At 40.6% G+C, this 13,380-nt stretch overlaps 1 protein-coding gene across 1 annotated transcript in view; it reads left to right on the top strand.

Moving 5' to 3' along the window:
* The window catches only part of LOC115177542 (oxidation resistance protein 1), a 191,058-nt gene that overhangs the window by 14,213 nt on the left and 163,465 nt on the right, over positions 1 to 13,380 (top strand). Inside the window, exon 2 of the mRNA XM_029738428.1 lies at positions 9,633 to 9,720. Within this exon, the coding sequence (XP_029594288.1) occupies positions 9,704 to 9,720 (17 nt within the window). The 5' untranslated portion in view covers positions 9,633 to 9,703. The remainder of the gene's footprint in view (positions 1 to 9,632; positions 9,721 to 13,380) is intronic.

The following is a 13,380-nucleotide window of genomic DNA, read 5'->3' as shown; positions in this document are numbered from 1 at the left end:
AAATAACGGCCTTCATACGTCTACAGTACAACTATTAAGAAAAGGTAAATATAGGAGTCAAAAATGATGGAAAGGGTGTTTACTCTGTCTGCAGTAATTGACAGAATTTCCATAGTCACCTTGTGTTTCCTGCCAAGCTAATGTGACCTCTATTAGTGTGTGAGTGTGTGCCCACTTGTGTGTGCCAGAGCCTGAGTCTTTCTGTCTATACCTCTACCGGTATGCCATCAAGCCCTGGGGTTTTTCCAGACTGAAAGGATTTAATAATATAAAAAATGAAAAATTAAGAAATGTACAGAGAGATCAGTGCAAGGCCAAATTACAGAGGAAGAATATTTTGAGTTTATTAAATCCTTTCAGTCTGGAAAAACCCCAGGGCTTGATGGCATATCAAGCCTTTTTTGATATACTAAAAGCTCCATTGTTAGATTGTTTTAACTACTCCTATAGAAATGGTAGTCTGTCAGGTACTCAGCAGGAAGGTCTGATTTCTCCATTATTAAAAAAAGATCCAGATGGCAAATATAAAGACCCAGTCTATCTAAAAATCTGGAGGCCCCTTACACTTCAATGTTGTGATGCAAAAATACTAGCGAAATGCATAGCACTCAGAATTAAAAGGGTTTTACCAGGTTTGGTTCATCCTGATCAGACAGGGTTTTTACATGGGCGATACATTGGAGATAATATACGACAACTACTAGAAACAATAGAACATCATGAAACATCTAAGAGGCCAAGCCTGGTATTTATAGCAGATTTTGAAGAGGCATTTGATAAAGTAAGACTGGATTTTATTTATAAATGCCTGGATTTTTACATTTCGATAATTTTCTTATAAAATGGGTAAAAATAATGTATAGCAACCCCAGGTGTAAAATAGTAAATAACGGCTACTTCTAGAGTTTTGAATTGTCAAGAGGAGTTAAACAAAGGTGTCCGCTGTCACCATATCTATTCGTTATGGCCATCGAAATGCTAGCTATTAAAATCAGATCCAATAACAACATTAGAGGATTAGAAATCCAAGGCTTAAAAACAAAGGTTTCCATGTATGCCGATGACTTAAGTTTTATATTAAGTCCGCAAGCTAGATCCCTGCAATGTCTCATTGAAGATCTAGATAGGTTTTAGTCCAGAGAGTACAGAAAAGTTAATTATGATAAGTGTACAATATTACGTATTGGGTCTTTAAAAAATAAAACTTTTACATTACCCTGCAGTTTACCTATAAAATGGGCTGATGGTGAAGTAGACATACTTGGTATTCATATCACAATATATAAATATATATAAGCTCTCCACACTGAATTTCAATAGAAAACTTGTAAAAATAGACAAGATCCTGCAACCATGGAGAGGTAAATACCTGTCTATTTATAGAAAAATTGCCCTGATTAACTCCTTAGTCATATCTCAGTTTACTCACTTACTTATGGTGCAGCCTACTCCTAAGGATTCATTTTTCAAATCATATGAGCAAGAAATATTTTGATTTATCTGGGACGCTAAACCAGACAAAATAAAACGTGCCTATCTATATAATGAATATGAATTGGGTGGGTTGAGATTATTAAATATAAAAGCACTAAACCTCTCTCTAAAAGCTTCAATTATTCAAAAGTTTTACTTTAAACCTAAATTGTTCTCAAGTAGATTACTAAGAAAGCTCATCCATTGTTTAAAAATTGCCTTTTAGCCTTTGGAGATTGCCATGTCTCATTTTAAATTAATTGAAAATGATACTTTTTATAAAGTATCAATCTTTTTCAAACAAGCATTGCAGAGCTGGCTACATTTTCAATTTCACCCCCCTGAAAGGTAGAACAAAAAGTACAACAAATATTATAGCTGAACTCAAGTGTGCTGGTTGATAAAATACCTGTATTTATGGGAAAGATGTTTGAAAAGGGTATTTTGTTCTTAAATTATATTGTAAATTGGAACGGTAGAGTTATGTCCTTCATGGAGTTATCAGATTTGTACAGGAAGGTCTGCTCAATCCAAGAGTACAACCAATTGATTACAGCATTACCCCAAAAATGAATGAGGCAGGTGGCAGCGGGAGGAGGTAGGGAACTGGTCTGTCTGCCCAATATAAAGGATCAAAACTGGCGGAGGAATAACAATAGCATAAATAGGAAAGTATACCAGTTTCATTTGAGGACCAGGATGTGGACAACTGTGTCATACAGATTGCAAAATAGTTGGGAAGAGATTTCTGATGTACCGATTCCATGGTACAGTGAGTTAATATATAAAACAATACAAGATTCAAGACTTCGTGCTTTTCAGCTAAAATGATTATATAGAATTCTTGCCACCGACAAAAGGTTGAATATTTTGGGGCATAAAATCATCGAAGCTATGCAGATTTTGTTGTGAGGATACAGATTCAATAGACCATTTATTTTGGTATTGCCCTCGGGTAGCCTGTTTCTGGTCTCAGGTTCAGGAATGGCTGAAAATGCATAGCATTGATCTAAAATTGACCCTAGAAATAATACTGTTAGGAGATCTGGAGAGACCGGGTCAGTCAGTTAGTAATATACTAATACTCTTAGTAAAAGTATTTATCTTCAACTCACAATCTGTGGATTCTATTCGATTAGATAGATTGAAATTGTATGTTAAACATCACAGCATAGTTGAAAGATATGTGTTGCGTAGAAACCTGAAGTGGGTGGCCAGCAGAGATAGATGGGATGGGCTGAGGGAAGCTGAGGGTTGGGATGTGGAATTGGAGACAAGTTGGAGTGGAGTTGCAGTGCGGGAGATAGAATGATGGTCAAAAATAAAGGTAAAAAGAAGTCTAAATTAAACATAATAAAATGTATGTTTGAATGACACTGAGGGACAGTGTTTTACAACTAATGCCGGTTTGCCTAAGGCTGATGCCGTGCAGGTGTTTGTACACATGCATATACATACACTCTCATTCAAATAAACGCATACAAGAACACACACATACATGTAATAGTGCCAGACATGCACATAAACATATACAGTTGGCATTGCTGTTATGATTTTAGTTGTCCTTGATGTCCTTTGTTTAAAAACATTTTTTTATCTTGATTGTTGGTGCATTGGGGGGTTCTTGGGGGTGGGGAATAGAATTCAATTTATTTTTTATTCTTTGGGGGACTGTGAGAGGGGTCTCGAATGGTTGAGGGGCAGCTGTTGGGGAACTGTGGGGGGGATCTTGGAGGGTTCCGGTTCACGTTTTTTGGCCTGATGGGAGATCTGTCAACGTGCCATTGAGCAGGGCATTGACCCTGGCTGCTTCTGTGTGTCGCTCTGAATGGGAATCTGTTGGATGACTGGTATGATGTAGTTGTTGAACGGCTTCACTGCTAGTATATTGTATGTTTCGGATATTCAATAAAAAATTAAAAATAAATGATGTAACTAGTGACAGCAGTCTACGTGTATATTTAAGATGGCTGTTAGATACAAAAAAGACAAAAAACAGCAGGTATTATTCTTATAAACTGTTCACAAAAATTTTAAACATTTTGTAGGAGCAGATAACATTATATTATAGCAGGCAACGTGTTTTGACGAACAGAAAGTTGTGATGGGTCAGCACTCAAAAAGATGTCGCATAAAGATTACTTCATTAATCAATTTGTTATTTTCACTGCATCGGGGATAGCGTACACAGACGTTTCGGCTTTGCAGCCTTCAGTGTGTAGGTACAATTGTACTTTAATTCATAACAGCATTTGTAAAGAACAACCGATGAGCAGCAGGTGCTTCTAATCAGGGTTTCCACTCATCTGCCATTCAGGGATGTGGTTTTTCTGGTCTACCTGTATACAAGTTAGTCACAAAGAAATACAGAATTATAGGGTATGGGAGCAGGCACAAAGGCCAATTCATGAATCAATTACCTTAGGTGTCTGCTCACTTGAATACATTATATCAATTCATGAGATAGCCCACCACAAAGGACATCAGGCACAGCCGTTCATAAAAATGTGGGGCCAAAACATGAACAATATGCAAATCTGATATGCAGAGTGTTCTTGTATAACAGTTTACATTTGCCCTATAGAAAGGAGGTGAAATCTTATTCTTAGTTTAAACCGTGTGGAGATACAGAATTTAATGTATATATCCACATGGCTTCTCTTTGGAGTAATTTGTTGTCCTAATCACCTCTGTGTGGTGGAGGAAATCCAGAAAAACACATGTCAAAAATGTTATTGATTAGCATTTTAATGAGGGAAATAAGTATTTGACCCCCTCTCAATCAAAGATTTCTGGCTCCCAGGTGTCTTTTATACAGGTAACGAGCTGAGATTAGGAGCACACTCTTAAAGGGAGTGTTCCCAATCTCAGCTTGTTACCTGTATAAAAGACACCTGTCCACAGAAGCAATCAATCAGATTCCAAACTATCCACCATGGCCAAGACCAAAGAGCTCTCCAAGGATGTCAGGGACAAGATTGTAGAGCTACACAAGGCTGGAATGGGGTACAAGACCATCGCCAAGCAGTTTGGTGAGAAGGTGACAACAGTTGGTGCGATTATTCGCAAATGGAAGAAACACAAAAGAACTGTCAATCTCCCTCGGCCTGGGGCTCCATGCAAGATCTCACCTCGTGGAGTTGCAATGATCATGAGAACGGTGAGGAATCACCCCAGAACTACACGGGAGGATCTTGTCAATGATCTCAAGGCAGCTGGGACCATAGTCACCAAGAAAACAATTGGTAACACACTACGCCATGAAGGACTGAAATGCTGCAGCGCCCACAAGGTCTCCCTGCTCAAGAAAGCACATATACATGCCCGTCTGAAGTTTGCCAATGAACATCTGAATGATTCAGAGGACAACTGGGGGAAAGTGTTGTGGTCAGATGAGACCAAAATGGAGCTCTTTGGCATCAACTCAACTCGCCGTGTTTGGAGGAGGAGGAATGCTGCCTATGACCCCAAGGACACCATCCCCACCGTCAAACATGGAGGTGGAAACATTATGCTTTAGGGATGTTTTTCTGCTAAGGGGACAGGACAACTTCACCGCATCAAAGAGACGATGGATGGGGGCCATGTACCGTCAAATCTTGGGTGAGAACCTCCTTCCCTCAGCCAGGGCATTGAAAATGGGTCGTGGATGGGTATTCCAGCATGACAATGACCCAAAACACACGGCCAAGGCAACAAAGGAGTGGCTCAAGAAGATGCACATTAAGGTCCTGGAGTGGCCTAGCCAGTCTCCAGATCTTAATCCCATAGAAAATCTGTGGAGGGAGCTGAAGGTTCGAGTTGTCAAACGTCAGCCTCGAAACCTTAATGAGTTGGAGAAGATCTGCAAAGAGGAGTAGGACAAAATCCCTCCTGAGATGTGTGCAAACCTGGTGGCCAACTACAAGAAACGTCTGACCTCTGTGATTGCCAACAAGGGTTTTGCCAGCAAGTACTAAGTCATGTTTTGCAGAAGGGTCAAATACTTATTTCCCTCATTAAAAATCAATTTATAACATTTTTGACATGTGTTTTTCTGGACTTTTTTGTTGTTATTCTGTCGCTCACTGTTCAAATAAACCTACCATTAAAATTATAGACTTATCATTTCTTTGTAAGTGGGCAAATGTACAAAATCAGCAGGGGATCAAATACTTTTTTCCCTCACTGTTGGGATGTTTTTCAGCGGCAGGAACTGGGAGACTAGTCAGGATTGAGGGACGGATGAACGGAGCAAAGTACAGAGTGATACTTGATGAAAACCTGCTCTGGACCTCAGACTGGGGCGAAGGTTCACCTTCCAACAGGACAACGACCCTCAGCACACAGCCAAAACAACGCAGGAGTTGCTTCGGAGCATGTCCCTGAATTTCCTTGAGTAGCTCAGACAGAGCCCGGACTTGAACCCGATCAAACATCTCTGGAGAGACCTGAAAATAATTGTGCAGCGACACTCCCCATCCAACCTGACAGAGCTTGAGAGGATCGGCAGAGAAGCATGGGAGAAACTCCCCAAATACAGGTCTGCCAAGCTTGTAGCGTCACACCCAAGAAGACTTAAGGCTGTAATCGCTGCCAAAGGTGCTTCAACAAAGTACTGAGTAAATGGTCTGAATACTTATGTAAATGTGATATTTTTAGAATAAGGCTGTAATGTAATAAAATGTGGAAAAAGTCAAGGGGTCTGAATACTTTCCAAATGCACTGTATATGCCAGTGTTTATTGACAGTAGACTTGATGCCATTATGGCTATTATTGAAAGTAAGTATATATACTGAACAAAAATATAAACGCAACATGCAACAATTTCAAAGGTTTTACTGAGTTACAGTTCATATGAGGAAATCAATCATTTTAAATACGTTAATTCGGCCCTAATCTATGGTTTTCACATGACTGGGAATACAGATATGCATCTGTTGGTCACAGATACCTTGAAAGAAATGGGCCTCACAATGGGCCTCAGGATCTCGTCACAGTATCTCTGTGCATTCAAATTGCCATCGATAAAATGCAATTGTGTTCGCTGTCCGTAGTTTATGCCTGCCCATAACATAACCCCACCGCCACCATGGGGCACTCTGTTCAAAATGTTGACATCAGCAAACTGCTCGCTGACATGACGCCATACACGTGGTGTGCGGTTGTGAGGCAAGTTGGACGTACTGCCAAATTCTCTGTAACGATGTTGGAGGCAGCTTATGGTAGGGAAATTAACATTAAATTCTCTGGCAATAGCTCTGGTGGACATTCCTGCAGTCAGCATGCCAATAGCACGCTCCCTCGAAACTTAAGACATCTGTGGCATTTTGTTGTGTAATAATCATGCTGTTTAATCAGCTTCTTGATATGCAACACCTGTCAGGTGAAAGGATTATCTTGGCAAAGGAGAAATGCTCATTAACAGGGATGTAAACAAATTCGTGCACAAAATTCGAGAGAAATAAGCTTTTTGTGTGTATGAAACATTTCTGGTATATTTTATTTCAGCTAATGAAACATGGGACCAACACTTTACATGTTGCGTTTATATTTTTGTTCAGTGTAGTTTACAGAGAACTGTTCCTTCTGTTTTTGCAGGGAATTTATTAAGTAACTGGCTTTTGTTCAAGCTGTTAATGTCACGGATCCCTCTGGAACTTTCATTACGCACACCTGGCCCCTATTCCCACTGATTGTATTTGTATATATGTGCCCTTTGGTTTCCATTGGGCGGTCGATTATTGTTACAATGTCCGTTGGCGCGTGTGAGTACCTGTGCTGTGTGTTTTGGCTTTTGTGCCATTGTGGATTGCGCAGATGATTACGGGTCCCGTCCCGTGTGGTATCATTGTGCGCTTGTGTTATTTATTCAAGGTACTCCTCGCTCTTTTGTTTGGGTTTCCACCCTGTGTGTTGTATACGTGTTTGTTTGGTCTTCGTCCCCGTGCCTTCACATGGCACGTTGTAATTTGGGTGAAATAAAAAATAAATATATTATTCATTCCTGCGCCTGTCTCCCAAATCACTCATACCAGCGTGACAGAATAATCGACCCTTAATGGAATGGCCCGTCCGACGACGCTGCGACTGGTCCGTCCGGCGCCGCCGCAACTTCGGCAGCTGCAACTGGCTCGTCCGACAACGATGCAACTTCGGCAGCTGCATCGGGTCCTGAACGACCCGCACTGCATTCCTGTGATCGTCCTCGAGGCCAGTGTCGTTGCGCTGCACAATAACCCCTATTACGCATTCCTGCGCCTGTCTCCCGAATCATTCATACCAACGTGACATTTAACTTGTTTTTGAGCTTTATCAAGCCATGTTTCGGGCTTTCCTCTCAAGCGGAAATGCTCAAGGAGAGAATTTGATTGTCTATCACAGTCTTCCTCTGTGTCACAGATGCGACGCTGGCTATGAAGTTGGCTTACTGGTAAACCTCCTTTTAGGGGGAGATGGTAATGACTATCAGCTGTCAGTATAGTAGTTTTATCTGTAGGTTTTCTGTAAACTATAGTACTTAGAGATTGTCCCTTCTTTGTAACAAGTACAGTACGTCTAAGAAATGTCTAGAGTTAATGTTCTTTTCTATAGTGAAGGAAATGGATTCTATTCTACAGTTAATGTAGTTAAGACATTTGTTTAATTTAATTTCGTAACCCGTCCAGATCATAAAGCAATCGTCTATATAGTGGGTCCAATATTTAACATGATTTATTTAAGGATTATTTTCATAAATAAAATCCAATTTGAATTACCCCATTAAGAGATGTTCGTGTTTCGACCAAACAGGTCTCCTGATCCAGTGTTGGATGCTGTATGACGCAACAATAATTTCCTAACAAATACAATAAAGTCCTCATGATCATCATCAACATGCGGTGACCATGTCATAACCTAATAATAGCCAATAATATCCCTCTGATGCCTGATGGATGTGACCTTTAACCTAGTTGTTTGGTCTCTCTGCTGTCAGAGATAATGCCAGGGGTTTTTAACAATGTCCCAGAAATAGCTGAATAATCCTTAATCCTCTGAGCTGAATTTATACCAAGTCTCCCATGTAACAGTACTTTATACCAGGGTTTCCCAAACTCGGTCCTGCTGCAGCACTACACAGCTGATTCAAATAATCAAAGCTTGATGATGAGTTGGATATTTGAATCAGGTGTGTAGTGCTCGGCAAAAAACTAAATGTGCACCCAGGGGGGGCCCCAGGACCAAGTTTGGGAGACCCTGCTTTACAAAACTATCGGTTCTTAATGATTTACATGAGCTCTTATTCATAATGCATATATTACAGTACATAATTGAGTAGAGTATGAATGATTGTGCGTGTGTGTGAGGGGTTCATTCTTTCTGCATCCGACTATAAATGTAAAGATACTCTAACCACACTGGTTTCACATCATCCTTTGGTGCTGAAGAGTGGCAGTTTCACTTGGGCTGAATTCCAAATCAAGCTGCTACCCTAGAGCTAAACTGAGCTGAGTTGCCCTGTCAGTCAATCAGTCAGGCAGCCTCAGTCCCCTTCTTCTCTCCTCCTCCCCCGCTCTTCTCATTACAGACGAGAAGTTGAGAAGTGAGCCCCACATGGATCTGTCTGCATTAATTATTGAATCGTCTCCTCCACTGTGGTAACCTTTACAGAGCATGACAGGGCAGGAGGCTAAAGTCCCAGACATTATACTGGAGGGGAGGAACACACAGGAGCAGCAGAATATGTATGGATATCTGTGTGCACCACTTTGTATTACTCATTCATTTACCTGTTCAGACGAGGCATAGTAAATACAGAGTGACCTGTTGAAGTTGGCATGGTATACTGCACCTCCTGTATAACAATGTTGTTTTTTAAACCATAGCTGTGTTTTGTGCACTGTGCCCCTCTAGTTGCCTAGTCAGTCTTCCTCTATCAGTTTGAGGGCAGGTAATTGGGGTTGTTTGGGGGGAGTGTTCAGCCATGCTACCTTGACAGCTCCTGGGTGACACTGGCATGCTGAAAATCTCACTGTGTGTTTGTGTTCTTTCTTTCTGTCTGTCTGTCTGTCTGTCTGTCTGTCTGTCTGTCTGTCTGTCTGTCTGTCTGTCTGTCTGTCTGTCTGTCTGTCTGTCTGTCTGTCTGTCTGTCTGTCTGTCTGTCTGTCTGTCTGTTTCCCCTCCTCTCTCCCCCTCTCAGGTCTACAGTCTGAAGGCTCACCTTCTCACCTAGAAAAACCCTCTGAACAGCAGCAACAAGACATCGCCAAGATGTTCAGCACCAAAAGGTCAGAATGACGTCACAGATTTGATCTATTTTTGTGCTATTGTGGGGGTGGGGGGGGGGGGGGACTGTCACAAATCTCAGGGCATTTTAAAATGGCTTTGTCTGATACAAACTGACATTTCATGTCAGCTGTTTTTGTATTTTTGCTCATGTTTTGGAGCTGAATTTGACTTTAGAGAGAGAGGAGACTTTTGAGTTAAGGTCAATACAAACTTTATTTTGCCTCTTTTCAATCACAAATAATGCCAGTTCAAAGGTTCCTAATTTATTCATAGTTCTATTTGTTTCTATTTTAGTTATTCTTCTTCAAATATAATGTTATTGTTTCCGTAAGACATGGAGACACACGCACACACATACACACAAACAATCAGACATCATCTGTGAAGAAATGAAGCCAGGCATTAGTACTACACAAGAGATAACTAATTGCCTGTGGATTACATCCTGAAATATAATTAATATTCACCACTGGAACTCCTCCCTCATATATTTTCAGAAGTATAAAAACACTCTCATGCCAGAATAAAATTAAACAAACTGCCTAGTTTGAATAATCACATAACAGTGCATGTTCTAACAGGAAGTTACAGCTAGTTCACAAAAATATATTAAATAATGGTCAAAGGCACCTTGCCTAACATCAGTGTTCAAAGAAAACCAATGGGAGTTCTCTGCCTCAAACGGTTTCTAAGAGCTTTGTCTAAATTATCCCCACATCATGTCAAATGCATGGTGGGAAAACAGTTTTGTATTGTGTTGAATGCTTCTAGAATGTCAACTTTCTAATAGAGGGCTTTTAAGATAAGTACCTTATTAACTGAAATAAACTGAAATTTGGTTTGGGGGGTGAAATTATACCCATTTTCCTCACAACATGTGGGAGGGACCATCCTGAAAATTACCTTCATTATCTTTATAGAAGATTAGAAGATTTTCTATTACTATTATTTTAATAAAAACGGCATTGCGACCTGATAATAATACAGTATATGAACATAATATATTGTAATATAATATAATCAAGTGAAGGTGAGATGATTCACAAGGTGGATGACTCAATTGATGACGAGTTCTCCTTGATTGAATCGTCCCCTTCCCCACTGCTCCTCACAACCCCCTGTCATATCATGCTAATGACACAGCACACACCGGTCAGAAGCGACACTCTCTCTCCCTCTCTTTACAATCAAGCCTGGGCATACTGTACTCTTCATATGTATACCAGCTGATGTAAATAATGGTCCCATCAAGACCTAACACATTCCCCTGCTTACTGACAAGCCCACTTCATTAATGTCCAACAGCCTCTGTCACATGTAAAACAAACAGCCCTGTGTTGGTCATCAAATAACAAATCAATGTTGGTCATCAAATAGATTTTTCCTGAATTACATAATGTATGAAATGTACCTTTTCTGCTTCCTGTTGTTACGTAAAGCAGAATGTGTATGAGTATGTCAGCCTCGGGTGGAACCTTACTGTAGTTGTGACAATACAACGTTTTATCAACGTAAGTCAAGTCAAGATTTTTAAGCACCTTGAACCTATTTCATACCAAAAAACGTTAAAACGTTGGAATTGTATTGTTGTTGTTTCTGTTGCTCTTGTGGTGGTTGTGTTTTGGCTGAGTGGCTTATTAATGGGTTTTGTTCCTCTTTGTCCCGCCCTGAGACAAATGCTGTGCTAAAATTAAGACGCAATACTGTTTATTATGATTTGTAGACAGCATAACATACATGGTGTCAACACACAGGGGGAAGAGGTTTGTCGTGATTCTAGTCATGCATATGAAATGCATATAATCATGAGCAGGTTGAGTATCGTATGGTAAAACTAAGATACCTCACTGTCTTCAGGGGGACTGGATCAACTGAACAGATGACATGGATGTGCTGAAAGTGAATATTTTATAGCAGCCCATCTTGAAAATTCAGATTCTCCAACTCATTCCCATTTTGATGAATATGAGACAAAGTGTAGTTCTTCTGCTAAACTGCTGAATGAGACAAAATACGACTGTGGAAATCTGGTTATCTGTCTAAAAGTCTGAGCTGCAACTGTGGATCTTTTTATATTGGTTTTCCATCCTTGCCCCCCCCCCCCCCGCCACACACAGTCACTGAAGCGTCCATCTGCATACACACAGAGACTTTAATTAAAGTATTTCATTAAACTTTAATCAGTCTCACGTCTGACATAGTACTTTAGGCTACCTTGCATTTTATTGGAATGAAGTCTGGAACAGAGGTGAGGATGATAAAACTAGAACCTTCCCTTACCTAGGGAAAACACATTAGCCCTGTCTGTCTTTCATTACATTTACTATAACTTCCCTCCGATACTAGATAGACTGTTTTACTGTTATAGATGGGCCTAGATGGGCCCAGAGCCTCAGAATCCAGTCACAGCTTAATCGGTCGTGTTTATACATTCTCATTAAAAGGTAACTTGAGCACCGTTAAATTTAATCTTTCATCCAAGGGAACATTTATGGAGCGGAGAGCTGAATTACAGTTTTGTATACAACTCATTAAAACTTTGCCCCGAAAGTCCTCCGCTAACGAAGCTATAGCTATAAATCTGGAACGGGGGGGAACAAAGAGAGGTCCCTATAATTCTCTCTGAGGTTGATGTCATTTGTATCTGTATTCTGTCTGGGGATATGCTCCTCTAATGAGGCTTGCCAGTGTTAACATGCCAAAATAGTCTGAGACGAACGGACGGTGAGGAGAGGCGAGTGGACCCAACCCCAGTACCACCTTCACTCCTCAGCTCATTATTCAGCCATCATGCTGCCGTGCCCAAAATGGTCCTGAGACGATATTGACACAACCATTAAAAAAATGTAAAAAATCTTTCACCTTTATTTAACTAGGTAGGCTAGTTGAGAACAAGTTCTCATTTACAACTGCGACCTGGCCAAGATAAAGCAAAGCAGTTCGACACATACAAGAACACAGAGTTACACATGGAATAAACAAACATACAATCAATAATACAGTAGAAAAAGTCTATATACAGCATGTGCAAATGAGATAGGATAAGGGCGGTAAGGCAATAAATAGGCCAAGGTGGCGAAGTAATTACAATATAGCAATTAAACACTGGATTGGTAGAATGTGCAGAAGATGAATGTGCAAGTAGAGATACTGCAGTGCAAAGGAGAAAGATAAATAAATAAATAAATAAATAAATACAGTATGGGGATGAGGTAGTTGGATGGGCTGTTTACAGATGGGCTATGTACAGGTGCAGTGATCTGTGAGCAGCTCTGACAGCTGGTGCTTAAAGCTAGTGAGGGAGATATGAGTCTCCAGCTTTAGTGATTTTTGCAGTTCGTTCCAGTCATTGGCAGCTGGAAGGAAAGACGACCAAAAGAAGAATTGGCTTTGGAGGTGACCAGTGAGATATACCTGCTGGAGCGCGTGCTACGGGTGGGTGCTGCTATGGTGACCAGTGAGCTGAGATAAGGCAGGGCTTTACCTAGCAGAGACTTGTAGATGACCTGGAGCCAGTGGGTTTGGCGACGAGTATGAAGCGAGGGAGAGCGTACAGGTCGCAGTGGTGGATAGTATATGGGGCTTTGGTGACAAAACGGATGGCACTGATAGACTGCATCCAATTTGTTGAGTAGAGTGTTGGAGGCTATTTTGTAAAT

The sequence above is a fragment of the Salmo trutta genome, chromosome 37 (genome assembly GCF_901001165.1).
Source record: "Salmo trutta chromosome 37, fSalTru1.1, whole genome shotgun sequence".
In the NCBI taxonomy this organism is placed as follows: domain Eukaryota; kingdom Metazoa; phylum Chordata; class Actinopteri; order Salmoniformes; family Salmonidae; genus Salmo; species Salmo trutta.
The sequence above is the reverse complement of the archived record's forward strand: the minus strand, read 5'-3'. Positions and strand labels throughout refer to the sequence as shown.